At 44.0% G+C, this 16,407-nt stretch overlaps 1 protein-coding gene across 3 annotated transcripts in view; it reads left to right on the forward strand.

Annotated features, from left to right (window-relative positions):
* UBR4 (ubiquitin protein ligase E3 component n-recognin 4) overlaps window positions 1–16,407 on the forward strand; it is an 85,002-nt gene that overhangs the window by 10,594 nt on the left and 58,001 nt on the right. For all 3 annotated transcript variants that reach the window (XM_054085776.1, XM_054085777.1, XM_054085775.1), the window contains exons 15-40: window positions 574–761; window positions 1,307–1,466; window positions 1,599–1,684; window positions 2,885–3,054; window positions 3,563–3,845; window positions 4,459–4,591; window positions 5,015–5,094; window positions 5,726–5,854; window positions 6,293–6,475; window positions 6,698–6,820; window positions 6,910–7,139; window positions 7,773–7,897; window positions 8,731–8,828; window positions 8,956–9,113; window positions 9,769–9,978; window positions 10,998–11,099; window positions 11,956–12,056; window positions 12,249–12,447; window positions 12,657–12,845; window positions 13,198–13,261; window positions 13,426–13,617; window positions 14,203–14,273; window positions 14,401–14,548; window positions 15,071–15,298; window positions 15,900–16,070; window positions 16,172–16,354. In XM_054085776.1, coding sequence (XP_053941751.1) covers window positions 574–761; window positions 1,307–1,466; window positions 1,599–1,684; window positions 2,885–3,054; window positions 3,563–3,845; window positions 4,459–4,591; window positions 5,015–5,094; window positions 5,726–5,854; window positions 6,293–6,475; window positions 6,698–6,820; window positions 6,910–7,139; window positions 7,773–7,897; window positions 8,731–8,828; window positions 8,956–9,113; window positions 9,769–9,978; window positions 10,998–11,099; window positions 11,956–12,056; window positions 12,249–12,447; window positions 12,657–12,845; window positions 13,198–13,261; window positions 13,426–13,617; window positions 14,203–14,273; window positions 14,401–14,548; window positions 15,071–15,298; window positions 15,900–16,070; window positions 16,172–16,354 — 4,004 coding nt within the window. The remainder of the gene's footprint in view (window positions 1–573; window positions 762–1,306; window positions 1,467–1,598; window positions 1,685–2,884; window positions 3,055–3,562; window positions 3,846–4,458; window positions 4,592–5,014; window positions 5,095–5,725; window positions 5,855–6,292; window positions 6,476–6,697; window positions 6,821–6,909; window positions 7,140–7,772; window positions 7,898–8,730; window positions 8,829–8,955; window positions 9,114–9,768; window positions 9,979–10,997; window positions 11,100–11,955; window positions 12,057–12,248; window positions 12,448–12,656; window positions 12,846–13,197; window positions 13,262–13,425; window positions 13,618–14,202; window positions 14,274–14,400; window positions 14,549–15,070; window positions 15,299–15,899; window positions 16,071–16,171; window positions 16,355–16,407) is intronic.

Below are 16,407 nucleotides of genomic sequence, written 5' to 3' on the forward strand. Positions count from 1 at the left end.
TGGGTAGAATTTGCTTCAGAAGAGAGTAGAAATAACTTCTTCTTGTAAATTCCTGCTGGAGTGCTGTAGAATCATAGAATAGTTGTAGTTGGAAGGGACCTTAAAGCCCATCCTGTTTCAACCCCCATGCGATAGGCAGGGACACCTCCCATTGGATCAGGTTTCTCAGAGCCCCATCCAGTGTGGCCTTGAACACCTCCAGGGATGGGGCAGCCACCACTGCTCTGGGCAACCTGGGCCAGTGCCTCACCACTCTCATCGTGAAGAAATTCCTCCTTATGTCTAGTCTAAATCTGCCTGTCTCCAATTAAGAGCCATTCCCTCTCTTCCTATTACTCCATGCCTTTCTAAAAAGCCCTTCCCCAGCTCTCCTGTAGGCCCCCTTCAGGTACTGGAAGGTCACTCTTCTTAGAGAAGAGTGCTCAGCCTTGTGATTTGGAAAGGGAAAACGAAGACAGGAGATGCCTTAACTGTGTTCACTGAAACTTTTTCAGTCCTTTTCTAAGCTGAGTAGTTTGCGTAAGGTAGTTGCTTATACTGCTTTGCTTTTGGTTGTCCTGCCTCCTGCATTAGATGACGACAGTGAGCCGATCCTCGGGCAGTGGTTTGAAGAGACAATCTCTCCGAGCAAAGAGAAAGTGGCTCCACCACCACCGCCTCCACCACCGCCTTTGGAGAGCTCACCTAGAGTGAAAAGCCCAAACAAACAGACTGCTGGAGAGAATGGGAACATCCTGGCCAGCCGCAAGGATCCAGAATTGGTATGGGAAAGTCTTCAGGCTTAATGAAATCACTGATGTGCTGTAATGTTTTTCACATGTCTGTCGATGCAGCTACCCACAGACAACACAACAAATGTGGGGTATTCTAAGTACTTTGTGGGTGGAGAATCAATGACTGTCCTGGCTGTTAATAAAGAGGATGTCTCTACTCTTCCTTCAGCAGGGATGTCACTGTATTTTTTACTGCCAGGGTAACAGAGGGAGAGGGAAATGAGGGCAGAACTGTAAGTGAAATGGCTCGGAGATAGAATGCTTTTAGCTCTAACTGCATTGGGTAAAGTCAAAAATAAATGCTGCAGTCAAGAAGTCAGAGACTTGCAGCCTTTTCAGAGAGTTGTAAAATTGGTCCTGATAAAGAACAGAGTGCAGTGAGGTGGGCTCTGATGAGTAAACCTGCACTCCACTGCCGGGGCTGGAGTTAAGGGGCTTGATTTATTTTGCTGGTGGTTTAATTTGTGTTTAATATTGTCTTACAGTTCCTCTGCTTTTCCTGCTTCTACAGTCTCTTTCTCTTTCCTTTTCAGTTTTTGAGCCTTGCTTCAAACATTTTGAACTTTATCACTTCCTCTATGCTGAACTCCAGGAATAACTTCATTCGCAACTACCTGAGTGTATCTCTCTCGGAGCAGCATATGGCCACACTGGCAAGCATCATCAAAGAGGTGGATAAGGATGGGCTTAAGGGTGAGTGAGCAGAACCTCTCTGTTAGAGAACATGGGCTGTAGGATTTATAGGTGTATATTTTCTTAGCTTCCTGTGGAAATCTTACATATAAGAGAGCAGCAGTAGAAACTGGATTGATCCCTATCTTACAGGCACGTCAGACGAGGAGTTTGCTGCCGCACTGTATCACTTCAACCATTCCTTGGTGACCTCAGATCTTCAGTCCCCTGCCTTGCAGGTGAGTATGATTGAATGTATGAATAAAACAAGGAGTGCTGGTGTCTGCTGGTGTCTCTACGTAGACTCCCCACACCTAGAGTAGAGTGTTGATGGTTGTGTTTGGCCCTGGATTATGTTCTTCTGCAAACAGAGCTTGGAATATGTTGGATCCAGTGAGTTGGATAACCTTTGCAGTCACCTAGTACAAAAACCCCTGCAGAACGTAAACTTAATGTCTGCAGTTCAGATTAATCCAGTGAACTTTGAAGATGATGAAAGCTGAAAAGGAAATGAGTTTGTATATTTTGTTTTGAAGAGTTGCCTCTGTCCACGTGTTTATCAAGAGACATTCCTGCAGATGTGCTTTGCTGTCAGGACTGATGCCAAAAGGTTTTGCTATTCTCTCAGGAGAGAATCAAATTAATCCTTTTGCTTTTGTGTGCTAACTTTGTAGCCTCTAGGTTTCTTTGATAGCTTATTGGCTGACGCAGCTCACACTATATGTAGAGGTTATTAATTTGCTTACAAGTCAGTGAATTCAGTCCCTATACTTACACTGAATGTTTTCTACTGTATTTAAAATACTTTGTTGAGTTTTTCTTTAAAGCATTTGACTTCGGAAATCTCCCTTTTTGCTATATTTGAAAAGAAGCAAGAGTTATTGTGGTTGGTCGAAGGGGTCACCTGCCAAATTCATAAATACTGAACATAGTGGCATAATCTCTCCTGCTGTTATATTGCAGTAAATGAGTAGAGCTTGTTAATGCTGTTTTTTAAGTTGAAAGAGGGGAAATTGAGATGAGATCTTAGGGAGAAATATTTTGCTGTGAGGGTGGGGAGGCCCTGGCCCAGATTGCCCAGAGCAGTGGTGGCTGCCCCATCCCTAGAGGCTTTCAAGGCCACATTGGGTGGGGCTTGGAGCAAACTGGATCCAGAGGGAGGTGTTCCTGCCTGTTGCATGGGGGTTGGAACTGGATGGGCTTTGAGGTCCCTTCCGACCCAAACTATTGCTTGATTCTATGATTTTTTTTCTACATTAGTGTTGCAGTTGAAGTTTTGTTGTGTTTTAGGTGGCAACGTGAGTGTCCCTCAGTAGCCATGCCATATATTGAAATATGGGCAATATTGCAACCTGACAAGCTCTGTATGCTCAGGTCATGCTTTTAATTCAAGCATCAAGCAGGATTTGCCTCTCTAAGAAGTCTCTCTTTTGTTTCAGAACACACTACTTCAGCAGCTGGGAGTTGCCCCTTTTTCTGAAGGTCCATGGCCTCTCTACATCCACCCTCAAAGTTTGTCTGTGCTCTCACGACTTCTCCTGATTTGGCAGCATAAAGCCACTGCCCAGGGGGATCCAGATGTTCCAGAATGCCTTAAAGTTTGGGAAAGGTGAGATGATTTTTTGTTAAGCTGAAAGTCAATTGTCTCTTACCTCTCTGATTTTCTACCAAGTCAAAATTCTCTGGCACCAGTACGACAAGCGTGTGTGTTCTCTGAGTGGTGATGGTGAGTGGTGCTCTGAGGAGCAGGGATTCTGTCCTCTGCGTTGCTGAAGTCCTTCACTTGGAGGGTAGGAAATGAAACCTAGAATCAGGATTTAAGTGGTTGGAGGCTAAAATCCTGACAGCATTACTGGTTATGAAGAGGGAAGGTGAATGTCTTAGTTCTGCAGGTTTCTGATAGGTTCTGTTACGATAGTGCTGAGATTTTTCCTCTCTGCCATTATGTGAATTCTAGTACCTAACGTAGTGAATAATTTGTGAAACTGTTGGTATTGGAAGAATAAGCAGAAAAATATGATACAGACAATGTTCTCTAACCTCTAGTTAAAGCAATTTTTGAAGGGGAATCTAAGCAAGAAGCATGGTAAACTATAAACTTCCTCTCCTGTTGTCAGGTTTGTGGGCACACTGAAGCAGAATGCCTTGCAGGGGACTCTTCCTGGTGACACAGAAGATCTGAATGTTGAACATCTCCAGCTGCTGCTGCTGATTTTTCACAATTTCTCAGAGAGGGGCCGCAGGTCCATCATGGTGCTCTGTATCCAGACAATTGTGGAGCTGACAGTGAACATGGATACTCAGCAATGTTCTGTGCCACTTATTGTGGCGCGTCTGCTCTTAGTGTTTGACTACCTGCTGCATCAGTATTCCAAGGCCCCCATGTACCTATTTGAACAGGTAAGGTTTTGACATCAAGTTTGGGATGTCTAACCAGCTGACCAGAAGTAATCTCTTAACAGGTGTCATTTGATGTGTTCTGTTCTCTTCATGGCCTTCGAGTGCATGGGTTTTGGTGTTGTTTCTAGCCTTTGGAGGTACCTTGCATGACTACAGGTGCTGATCCCTAGCGGCGGGTTCAGTTTGATTGTAAATTCCCTGTGTAAGGACTGTCCTAATAAATCCTGATGATGATAGGGTGAACACCCCACCTTGTCTTTCAAAATCTTGAGTGTTTGGGTATTTAGGCACCACTTTGGAAATACCTCCTCTACTCAGTCCTTGCTTTCGCTTGGCCCTGCTGAGCTTTTTGGCATTGTTCTCTTTAATGGATGTGTTTTGGGTATGGATTTTACAGTTGTTGGAAGCTTCACCGTTTAACCTGCTCACTTCAGAATAAAAATTGTCAAAGTGGGTCCAGGACTTCCATCAGAAGCAGGGAATGGTGATATTCTAGCAACAGAGCTATAAGTATTTTATGGCTCTCTTCCTGTTGTTGGTAGTGGTATTTTCCCCCTGTCCCTTTATGATAAGGATGCCATGGTTGGGGTTTTTCTGTTTTTTTTTAACTTAGGTGCAATATAATTTGCTGACTCCCCCCATTGGCTGGGTGAGTGGATCCCAGGACAGTGGCATACGGCCGACTGTGCCCCTCTATCATGGATTTAAGGAAGTGGAAGAGAACTGGACCAAGCACTGCTCATCAGGTAAGAACAAACACATGAGGAATTTTTTATTCTAAGATTTGCTTTTACAATTAAATGAGAGCCTTTCCTGAGCCCGGGCATGGAACCTTTTTTCCTACTCTCAATGGACATAGTTACAAGAGATAAAAATGCAAGTAATAATGTTAGAAAAGTTTTATTAAACAAAATTATTGCCATCTAGGAGCGTGCTACAAGTAATTCAAACTAAGTATGTGTTTATTGAGCGAGGATTGTAGGAGTAGGAAAGCCTAGGCTGCGTACGCTGTATGTTAGAGCATGTGTAATGCCTGGTGGAGCTGGCTTAGTAGAATCTGGCAGCGGTTTTAAAATGTGAAAGGTTGTGGGGACGGAGGAGAGAGGATCACACAATACTGCCTCATTAAACAGTCACTTTAAATGTTATTTGCTGTTCTCACATTCCAGACACAATTCCTCAGCCCAGGTTCTATTGCATCCTATCTCTGGAAGCTTCTGAAGATGATCTGAACCGTCTGGATAGCACGGTACTGGGATTTTGATTCTAAAGACCTCTCCATAAGCCTTTAGAGGGCCGTGTTGAATTGACAGGTGCCAGGGAAAATGGGCAAGAAGGAAAGACTTGATGGAGCAGCTAGAGCAGAAATATTTTACCAAATGGAGAAAAGAATAGGGGCTGAATAATATGATGTGGGATTCCTTTTTGTGCCTAATTACATGTCAGGGAGGTCAGTATGCAAAGATGTGTTGGACTGCTGGTAGTAATGCTCGTGATTCCTGTATGTATGCAACAACAGAGAGCCCTGTCATATCCACACTTAATTCTCAGTGCTGAAGTGCTCAAACATCTGAGGCAGACACATGGCATTAGAGTTGCTTTCTCATAATTTTGCTTCACGTTCTTCCTGGATTTTGTTTCCTCATTAAGTTTTTTGTCATCACGGCTGTGGGCTCCCTTCACGCCTGCTCCCTTATAGCCAGTTCATTGGAACTATGACTGGAGATAGAAATACCCGGCAGAACTCACTTCCTGAAGGTTTATTTTGCATGGGTTTGGTCTGTGGGTCTTCAGAATGCTTAAGATAAGAGCCTGCCTGAATATAAATGCAGAGCTGTGTGATTTGCGAGGCACTGATCCTGACTTGTTATCTCTTGCAGGTTTGCGAGGTCCTTTTCTCCAGGACTATGAAGTACGATGAGCTTTACGCTGCCCTGACCTCACTGCTTGCAGCTGGGTCACAGTTCGATACACTCAGGAGGAAAGAGAACAAAAATGTCACTGCACTGGTAAGGCTGTGTTGTCTGTGTTGAGGAACAACAAGTTCTCAAACATCGCATTTTCTAGCAAAGTGTTTAACCAAGTATTCTGGGCAGTGGTTGGAGTAATGGGGATCCCATAGCTACTGTCAGTGTTTGTGGTAGTGGCATATCTCATATGAGTTTTTAATTCATAACATCTTTCAGACTTGCTGTGTGTGCCTGGTAATGCCAGGAGGTCTGGGTAGAATGTGATGAAGCAGAAAAAAATTGCATAATCCTTCTTTTTTCCTTTCTTGCTCCTCTTTGTTGCATAATTTGTTGTATAATGTGACAGAAAGAGCTTGTGTTCATCTGATCTGGCACACCTACAGGAGCCCAGAGTCTCTGATGAGATAATTTCAGTAGCTGGAGTGGTTGTAACTGCAGTCTTTCTTTATTAATTTGTCCACCTGTACTTTTGTTTAGGAAGCCTGTGCTCTTCAGTACTACTTCTTGATACTGTGGCGGATACTTGGGATTTTGCCTCCATCCAAAAACTACATGAATCAGTTGGCTACAAATACACCAGAGATGAGTGAATGTGACATTTTACACACACTGCGCTGGTCTTCCCGCCTGCGAATCTCATCTTACGTCACGTGGATCAAGGTACAGCCTTATTGTTAGAGGGGTGTTTTGTAATGACGTTGACAGTAAGAATGTTAGTCTTCATGCTGGCTGCACATGGGGTGTGTTTTGTGGGCATGGTGGTGGGAAATGGGAACTTGTGTCCATGTTTTCTCAAGTGCTATAGTCTGCTAGTTGGGAAAGTTGTTCATTACAGAGCAACTTTCCCTTGTGAAGTGGGATGGGTCTCTTTGACATCTGTAGGATCACCTTAGCAAGCAGGGCATGAAAGCTGACCATGCCGCTTCTCTCATTGAACTGGCTGCTAGCAAGTGCAGCTCCGTGAAGTATGATGTGGAAATAGCAGAGGAATACTTTGCTCGACAGGTAAGCTGGTGCGAATGCGATTGTGCATATGGAGCTTCTGGTTTTGTGGAATGATTTGCACTTATTCTTCTATCCATTTGTATTTTAAGATATCTTCTTTCTGTGGTGTTGACTGCACAACTATTCTCCAACTGCACGAAGTTCCCAGTTTACAATCCATTTACACCCTTGACGCTGCCATTTCCAAGATCCAGGTTTCTCTGGATGAGCACTTTTCCAAGCTAGCTGCAGAAACTGACCCTCATAAGTCTTCAGAGATCACAAAGAACCTCCTGCCTGCTACGCTGCAGCTCATTGACACGTACGCTACGTTTACCAGGTACAGTCCTTGGGATCGCTGGTAGGATATACCATTTCCTTCTGTGCTTAGGGCTTTGTGCATTTTGTTCATTGGTAGGGGCAGGTGTCTTTTTTTTATAGTCCAATGTAATTACTCTGGCTTCTGTTCTCAGTGTCTGTTGTTTTAAAAGAAGGATAAGAAGTAGCTTTTCAAGCCATGTACATGAAGTTGTTCTTTCTGAGTAGCCTCCTGGTCTGATCTTTCAAGGCTTTCTTGCAGGCTTGCAAAGGTAGCTTTTCTTCTAAAGATGAAATCTCCTCTTACTGCCTGCTAGGACAGTGCTGCGTAAGGTCATTTCACTGCAGTAGTATTGAGACTATCGCACCATCAAGGGAGAGGGGGTTTAATTTCTTCATTAGGAGTCTGAAATGTTCTAAACTCCTTTTAGAACTTATGTAGAAGAAGACAAAAGTAAATCAGCATTTTCTTTTGAATGGGCACTTTACCTGGTAAGTAGCTCAGAGGAGATGAAAGCCCACAACTCCCCGAGTGTACAACACAAAACGTGGGGCAGGACTTCAGAGCATTCCTTTATCTGTCTCTATATTGACACACCTAGTTCTGCAGTGCAGAGCTGTTTCCTGAAATGAATCCTTTCCATCCTGACTGCAGATCTTACTTGCTACGTAGCCTCTCTGAAGAGGGCTCCACTGAGAACAAACCCTCCGAGGAGAAACTCCGAGGTTATGCTGCTGTCCTGGCCATTGGATCCAGCCGCTGCAAGTCTAATACGCTAGGTGAGGGTGCTGCATAGTTCATGTGTCCTTCTCTGTGGAAGTGAAGGTTTCTGCAGTGCTGCCAACATTCATTTGAATGCTATATGCTGGCTGTGTTCTCAACCACTTTGTTCTAGTGAGTACATCACCCTGTCGAGGGAATGGCAGGAAGATGCCAGAGGAGGGTTAGGTTGGACATTAGGAGAAGGTTCTTCCCCCAGAGGGTGGTGGAGCGCTGGAACAGCTCCCAGGGAAGCAGTCAGGGCACCAAGCCTGACAGTATTTCAGAAGCGTTTGGCCAATGCCCTCAGCCTCACGGTGTGAATGTTGGGGTGTCCTGTGCAGGGTCAGGAGTTGGACTCAATGAGCCTTGTGAGTTACTTCCCACTCAGAACATTCTATGATTCTGTCAGCAGCACACCGTGAATTCTTTTCCTTTTAGTATCAACAGCTGAAAAAATTGGGCAAACCTTGAGAGACCACCTGCCTTGTGGGCTTATCCTGGTTATTGGAATGCTCTTGCAATCATGTTGGTGCTCTGGTGACGTGGGGAATGGCATAGTAAGAGGAATTGAGAAATGTTTATATGTTGAAGACTGCTGCAAATTAGTATTTTTCTTATGTTTTCTATTGTTTTAATAAAGTGAAAGAAGCTGGGAAACTTGCAGACTTCAGGGATAATTTTGACTTGTAGACAAGCGTGAAACCAGCCCTCAGTAAAATTGCAGCTCAACTTGGTTACAGTTGTGCCTTGGCCAAAGGATCTAGTTTTAAATAGTGTTGTAGAAGCAATTGTGGTTTTCAACAGGACACGTGCAATGACTCAACAACTTATGATTCTGTATTAATTGCAGGCCCAACGCTTGTTCAGAACTTGCCCTCAGCTGTGCAGGCTTTATGTGAATCATGGAACAACATTCATACAAATGAGTTTCCAAACATTGGCTCCTGGGTGAGTCCGGCCTCATGGATTGACCTACTCTGATCTTAGCTCTGTAAATTGCTTGGAATGGCAGGCAATGTATCTTTCTGTTAAAGCTAAATGGTTCTGATTTTTGTACGTGTGTCTCAATCCTTAGCGCAATGCCTTTGCGAATGACACCATCCCTGCAGAAAGCTACATAAGTGCAGTTCAGGCCGCCCACCTTGGTACTCTCTGCAGCCAAAGCCTGCCTCTTGCCGCTTCCCTCAAGCACACCCTCCTCTCCCTGGTGAGACTCACTGGGGACCTCATTGTGTAAGTGCTGCTGTTTGTTGCTTCCTTGTCATGTAGATCTGTCTGCTCTTCTGAACATCTGTCTTCATCAGGGTGCTCGGGGGCAACACTTGGAGCTATGGTTTGAATTAGGCCTTGAATGGAGTCACTGCCAGTGTGCAATTCTGAATTAATGTGAGATAGCCTTTCTGTCCTGATCTGGTATATCTAAAAGTCCGACTCCGTGAGAGAAATGTTGGTCTTGAAGACACTGAGATATAAACTGAGGCAATATGGATCTCGTTAATTCATTTCTGCTTTGATTTTGTTAACTCCTATGATGTTTGGAAGTAAAAAGTGAAATGAAAAATTTATTTTTTCCTCAGTTACTTACTCTAAGGTATTGTGAAACAAAGAAATAGTTGACAGTGCATACAAGCCCAAAAGCCATTCTGTGTGATCGTGTGACTGGGAAAATGTAGGTGTGTATATGTGCAAAAGTAACAGGTAGAGTTTTCCAAATGAGAACAGTTCTACTGGGAGAAAAAGTGGCTGGGTCTGTGTGTTTATCCTGGTTTTCTAGAAAGGGTTTTTATCACATACTTCCATCCAGACGTGTGTCTTACTTGTGTGTATCCAGTGTGTTGTTCTCTGATACATCGTACAGAGAATGAACTTGTTTTCTTTTCTCTTCAAGCTGGTCGGATGATTTGAATCCACCACAGGTGATTCATTCCCTGTTGCCCCTCCTTTTGGAGACCAGCACGGAGAGTGTGGCGGAGATAAGCAGCAACTCCCTGGAACGGATCTTGGGCCCTGCGGAATCTGATGAATTCCTGGCGCGCGTCTATGAGAAATTGATCACAGGATGCTATAACATTCTGGCCCGTCACTCTGATCCAAACAGGTATCGAGGCTGTGTGTTCTGTAGTTCTCTCCCAGGAAAGCTGTGCACAAAGAATTACTACAGTATGTTTAAACATCAGCGTCAGTTCTTGAACAGCATATTAGAAGGGTGAAAAATCAGCTTATATTTATCTGTTGAAGACTTCTATACTTGTAGACTAAAAATATGAGGTATTTTATTCACGGTACCAGAACTTTCAGCACTGCCATTCAGGCAGTATGGATTTTAATCATCTCTTGAAACTCTGGATGGAGCATTTATGTATCTTGATAGGTTTTTATTTAAGCAAATAGAAAATTATGTAAATACAAGCACGGAATGAAAGCTGAAGATGCCGACCTAACGTGCTTTATCTTCCTTTGTCTCCGTTCTTGCCATTTGTAAGGACGGCTAATCCCAGCTTTATTACAGCAAACTGGCCACATTTGAGCTTCCCACCCTTTACTCCTGTGTGGAGAGAGGGAATAAGCTCGATGCGCAGGTGGTGATTCTATCCATCTGAAACATAAAACCATTAGGCATGATGATGTTGCATCTTTTAACACTGATCCTCTCTGGATGGGAGGTATTCAGAGGGAGATCCGTGCCTTCTGGTAGAGAACATAGGTGTAATTGGATTTTACTTGCAGCGTGCCTTGTAGAGTGGAGCTGAGCACAGGAAAGAATGGGAAGGAGTAACACTAAAAGAGACTTAAAATGTAAAAGGAGTAGCCATTTAGAGGAATTTATAATGTGGGGAGTGTGAAAGGTCTGGATTATTCTAGGTTTCTGGCGGTGTAACTTGCTTGCAGCACCATATGCCACTTTTTTATGTGAACATTTGATAGATTTGATGGTCTTTGTGTGTTTTTATTCATTGATTATTTTTCTCCCATCTCTTGGAAGGAGAGCTGCATTCAGCTAGTGGGAAGTTTATTGGGTCTGTGTTAGCAAAATTGGTTGCTTCGCTCTCCTAATTGTTGAAATTGTTGAAATTGCTCTTGTATTTTCTTATTTAATATGTGTCTTTTGATCCTCAGTGGCTTGGATGAGTCCATCTTGGAGGAATGTTTGCAGCATCTGGAGAAACAGCTGGAGAGCAGCCAGGCCCGAAAAGCCATGGAGGAATTCTTTTCAGAAAGGTGAGGCCATCCTCAAATTTTAGGCCAAGGACTTTATTTCTCTTCGTTTTTTCCATACCTTGTCACTGTCGACACTGAAGTGATCTTAATGCCATTGCAGGGGAAGAGGCAGAACCGTACAAGGATAGGATACCCTTCAAGCAGTGCAGGAGGGTGTGGAAAGACTTTCTGTGTGGGAGAGGATCTAGGTCTTTGTCGCTCCAAAAAACATATTCAGCAAGCTCTAATGGGGAATCTTGCCAGATGGTGGTTTTGTCAAAGACATTGTGAGGAGGTCTTTGAGAGATCGTGGTTTGCAAGGCAGTTGCAGAATCCCAAGTTCTTCTCGCAGCAGTAGGTTGATAGTTCTAAGGATGGAGGTAGAGTGTTTGCCTGACCTAGCATTGTGGTGGAAACCACACAGCATAACATTGTTGTGGAGAGATAGGAGGATGAACCAGAGGAAAGATTTTCTCTACTAGGAATTAAAACATTGTCTGGTTTTGGTCTCTACTTGTCCAGCAGTGTAAAACTGAAAGCAGCCTGGTGGCTGGCTGTTGTGTTTTGTTAACATGGAAGGGAAAAATAGGCAAGAAAATTGTGAATTTTGGTTTGAAACCTGATACAGGCCCTGTTGTGACTTGATGTGTGGAGAACACAGACGTGCTGCTTGGGAGCTTACAAGATTTAGAGGTTTAGTCTGAGCTAAGAGTTTGTACTTTTTCTGAGAGCAGTTTCTGTGGCCTCGCTGCTGTGCTGTGCAGTGTTATACAAACTATTGCCAACCTTAAATGTGAGTGCAGATAATGCAGTGCAAACGAAGAAGGGGAATGAGTTGTCTTTTACAAAGCTGACTTAATTTCCTCCCTCCATATAGTGGAGAACTGGTGCAGATCATGATGGCAACGGCCAATGAAAACCTCTCTGCGAAGTTCTGTAACAGGGTGCTGAAGTTCTTTACCAAGCTCTTCCAGCTAAGTAAGTGTTGAATCTCTCCTGCCCTCCCTTTGCCCACCTTATTCTGTTCCTATATTGGGCTGCGATATGAAATGTGCATGAAAGAAAAGCTGTAAAAGGAAGGGGAGTGACAGCTTCGCACTGTTAATGGAAAGCCGTCTCCAAACGCGTTCACTGTAGTATATGTCACTCACTGGCCATTCTCTCCACTAGCTGAGAAGAGTCCCAACCCCAGCCTGTTGCGACTTTGTGGTTCTCTGGCTCAGCTGGCTTGTGTGGAGCCTGTCCGGCTCCAGGCCTGGTTAACCAGGATGACCATGTCCCCACCCAAAGATTCTGACCAGCTGGACGTTGTGCAAGAGAACAGGCAGCTGCTGCAGCTCTTGACAACTTACATTGTTCGGGAGAACAGGTAACATACAGCCTTTGTAATTTCTTTTGTGTGTTGTTCCTTTCTTTACTTCTTTAGATGTGCAAATTACTCTTGAATTGCTGATGACTTCTTGTCAGCACTCAGTTGGAGGGATGGGGCATGATTGTTGCCTTAAAGGCGTCAGTGTGGGGATGAGTTGTATTTCAGTGGCTTGTGTACCTTTGTGAACCGTTCCTCTCTTTGTTCAGCCAAGTTGGAGAAGGTGTATGCACTGTTCTGCTGAGTACTCTCATCCCAATGGCAACAGAAATGTTGGCCAATGGTGATGGCACAGGCTTTCCTGAGCTGATGGTCGTGATGGCAACTTTGGCGAGTGCAGGACAAGGTGCGGGACACCTCCAGCTTCATGGTGCTGCTGTTGACTGGCTGGGCAGATGGTAAGAGCGAACTGTGTGCTGCTCTTTGTTTGTTCACAGCACTTAGATTGATATTTTTTTTTCCCTTCCCTGTTAATTTGGGGACAGAAGTTCATGTTTACTGATACTCATTTTTTTGTTGTTTGGAATATAAATTGACTGAGAGATGCCTCCCTGATCTATACCCCCCCATTAAGAACAACTGTGTGGTTTCTTCATCTTTTCCACTCTTGATGATTTAATTCCTACATTTATAAGTTTCCTGTTGCTAATATAAAACAAACCAAATGCTTGAAGCTATTAACGAGAGCTGAGTTTGTACCTCCCAAAGACTGAAAGTTGTAATGATCTTCTTCACTGTTTTGTGTTGCAGCAAGAAATACCTGTCTCAAAAGAATGTGGTAGAAAAAATGAATGCAAATGTCATGCAGGGAAAGGTAAGACATGGCTATGGCTTAGCTTGCAGGAATAAAACTCAGGCACGAGATGTATTGGTTGTGTAACGGGAGTTTTAAAGCAGTTTGGTCAGGGGAACTGTTATATTTTGTTGTATTAGCAGCTATTTTGGGATCTCAGTATTGCCTTTCATTTTGATTCGTAGCATGTGACTATCCTGGAGTGCACATGCCATATCGTCTCTTACCTGGCCGATGTCACTAATGCGCTGAGCCAGACCAGTGGCCAGGGACCAAGCCATCTTTCTGTCGATGGAGAGGAGCGGGCAATCGAAGTGGATTCAGACTGGGTGGAAGAGCTGGCAGTGGAGGAGGAGGACTCGCAAGCTGAAGATTCGGTAAGTGATAGTCACTGCTAATGAGATGAAGATTTATTTTGTAGCTTCCAAATCAGAATTACTCCGGTTATAAAGGCTTTGTTGTTGTTTATTCCTGATGTGAGACTGAGTGAAGAACCATGGTTTTTAGATCTGGGAGGGAATCTGTGTTGTTCCTGTGTAGATCTGTTGACTCTGTGATATGAATAAAAGTTTGAAGTTGTGGTTTTAGAAAACAAAAAGTAAGAAATGGAGTAAGATGAGTTTGTTCATACTGGTCTGTTTGTCAGTTAAGAGGTTTTATATCAACAAGCAGCTTAGATTAGGCTTTTAACTACTGTTGGGTGGGGAAAAAAACTGTTGCTAGTGCACTCTGAAATATGTCATACCCATATAGGGTTCTTGTTACTGTTTTCTTTTTCTTGAATCACTCTTGAGTTGTTATATTGTCTCCTTTTCTGTGTGATTCCATACCAGCTGCCACCTTTTAGCTGGCTAAAATTTGTTATTCTTAAAATGCACATTTCGAGGAATGTGTTCTCTACCACATGCCTTCACTGTAGCTGCAGTTTGAACACCTTTCTAAACCAACTTTCTTCCTGGCAGGATGAAGATTCTCTCTGTAATAAACTCTGTACATTCACCATCACGCAGAAAGAGTTCATGAATCAGCATTGGTGAGAGTTTCACACTTGTATTCAGATTTTCAGCCTGATATTTCTGTCCACTTGGAAGGAAACCAATGTGGTTTCTGGGCCTTCCTGAGGCATTGTGTTTTAGAACTCATCTGGTTTATTTGTGCAGGTATCACTGCCACACTTGCAAGATGGTTGACGGGGTTGGTGTTTGCACAGTTTGTGCTAAAGTTTGTCACAAGGATCATGAGATCTCTTATGCCAAGTACGGATCCTTCTTCTGTGATTGTGGAGCCAAGGAGGATGGCAGCTGCCTGGTAAAGTGTCTTCCTGTTAGCATACAAGTTGTGATTTCTTTTTTAAAATCTGGTGCAGAGGTTTCTTCTCTGCGATGTTCGTTATGATATGAGTGCGTACAAGCCCTAAGAGTTGAAGTCCTTGGCTTTACAATGAACCCTCCTAATTTACAGCTTGCTTGATGATTTAATTTTTCCACCAAATAAGCGGATTGGGAAGTCTTTGTCCTAGTGATTCCTGGATTTTCACCTACCTTTACAGGATTTGAATATTACCCTAAGCTACCCAGCAGTCAGATACCACCTTTTCCCATGTTTTTTTTGTGAGCAGCAAATAAAGTAACATAAATGTGGAAGTTTTTCTTCCACTTGAGTGGAGCATGGCATACAGGATACTGTTGTATATCTTTAAAATCCTATTTAATGAGAATTGCACTCTATTTAAAATGGCGTTAATCTTGCTGCTATTACAACCTGCATTCATTTTGTGAGTGGTAAAATTCAGTCTGGTCTGGGCTTTTAACATAGCTCTGTCCTTCCCAGGCTTTGGTGAAGAGAACTCCCAGCAGTGGGATGAGCTCTACCATGAAAGAATCCGCCTTCCAGAGCGAGCCCAGAGTGCCCGAGAACGTCATTCGACATGCAAGCACCTCTCCTGCAGAGAAAGCCAAGGTCACCATCAGCGAGGGGAAGGGCCCTGACGAGGAGAAACCCAAGAAGAGCAGCCTGTGTAGGAATGTTGAGGGCTGTCGAGAGGAATTGCAGTCTCAGGTATAATTATCACCTGACTGGTAAAGAGGCAGATGTTTTATGATGAGGATCTTGGAGAGACTGTTGGTTATCAGCCAAGTTGATTCATTTTAGAGTTGCTCAGCCTGGAGAAGAGAAGGCTCCGGGGATACCTTAGAACAGCTTCCAATACTGAAAGGGCCTCCAGGAAAGCTGAGGAGGGGATTTTTACAAGGGCCTGGAATGATAGGACAAGGGGGAATGGGTTTAAATTGGAGAGGGAGGAGATTTGGATTAGAAATTAGGAAGACGTTCTTCATGATGAGGGTAGGGAGACCCTGGCCCAGGTTGCCCAGAGCAGTGGTGGGTTCCCCACCCCTGGAGGTGTTCAAGGCCAGGTTGGATGGGGCTTGGAGCCCCCTGATCCAGTGGGAGATGTCCCTGCCCATGGCAGGAGATTGGAATTGGATGGGTTTTAAGATCCCTTCCAACCAAACCATTTTGGGATTCTGTAATTTTTATACTCTTTATGATATGAGCATAAAAGTGGCATCGGGCTTTAAAAATCGATTGACTTGAGTCTCATGTGAAGATTCCCAACAGGCGCATCTTGTGCCTCACTTGCCGTATCTGTTTCTTGTAGGCCAACTTTTCCTTTGCACCTCTGGTGCTAGAGATGCTGAATTTCCTGATGGATGCCATTCAGATAAATTTCCAGCAAGCTTCAGCCATGGGGAGCAGCAGTCGCGCACAGCAAGCTCTCAATGAGCTGCACACTTTGGACAAGTCAGTGGAAATGACGGATCAGTTGATGGTACGATGCTAAAGAAGTGATTAGATTATGGGTAGGTGGGATCACTTCTAAACGGGAACATTTCAGTGATAGGCTTTTGTATGCTTTCTCTAATGATTTAGGTCCCAACTCTTGGCTCTCAAGAAGGTGCTTTTGAGAACGTCCGCATGAACTACAGTGGTGACCAGGGTCAGACAATCCGGCAGCTGATCAGTGCTCATGTACTGCGGCGGGTGGCAATGTGTGTGCTGTCGTCTCCGCATGGACGTCGGCAGCACCTGGCCGTGAGTCATGAAAAGGGCAAGGTTAGTTCTCAAACTCCGTAGAGATTGTCTGCATCCAAAGCAGTGGGACCAGT

The sequence above is a fragment of the Cuculus canorus genome, chromosome 21, assembly GCF_017976375.1.
Source record: "Cuculus canorus isolate bCucCan1 chromosome 21, bCucCan1.pri, whole genome shotgun sequence".
NCBI lineage: Eukaryota > Metazoa > Chordata > Aves > Cuculiformes > Cuculidae > Cuculus > Cuculus canorus.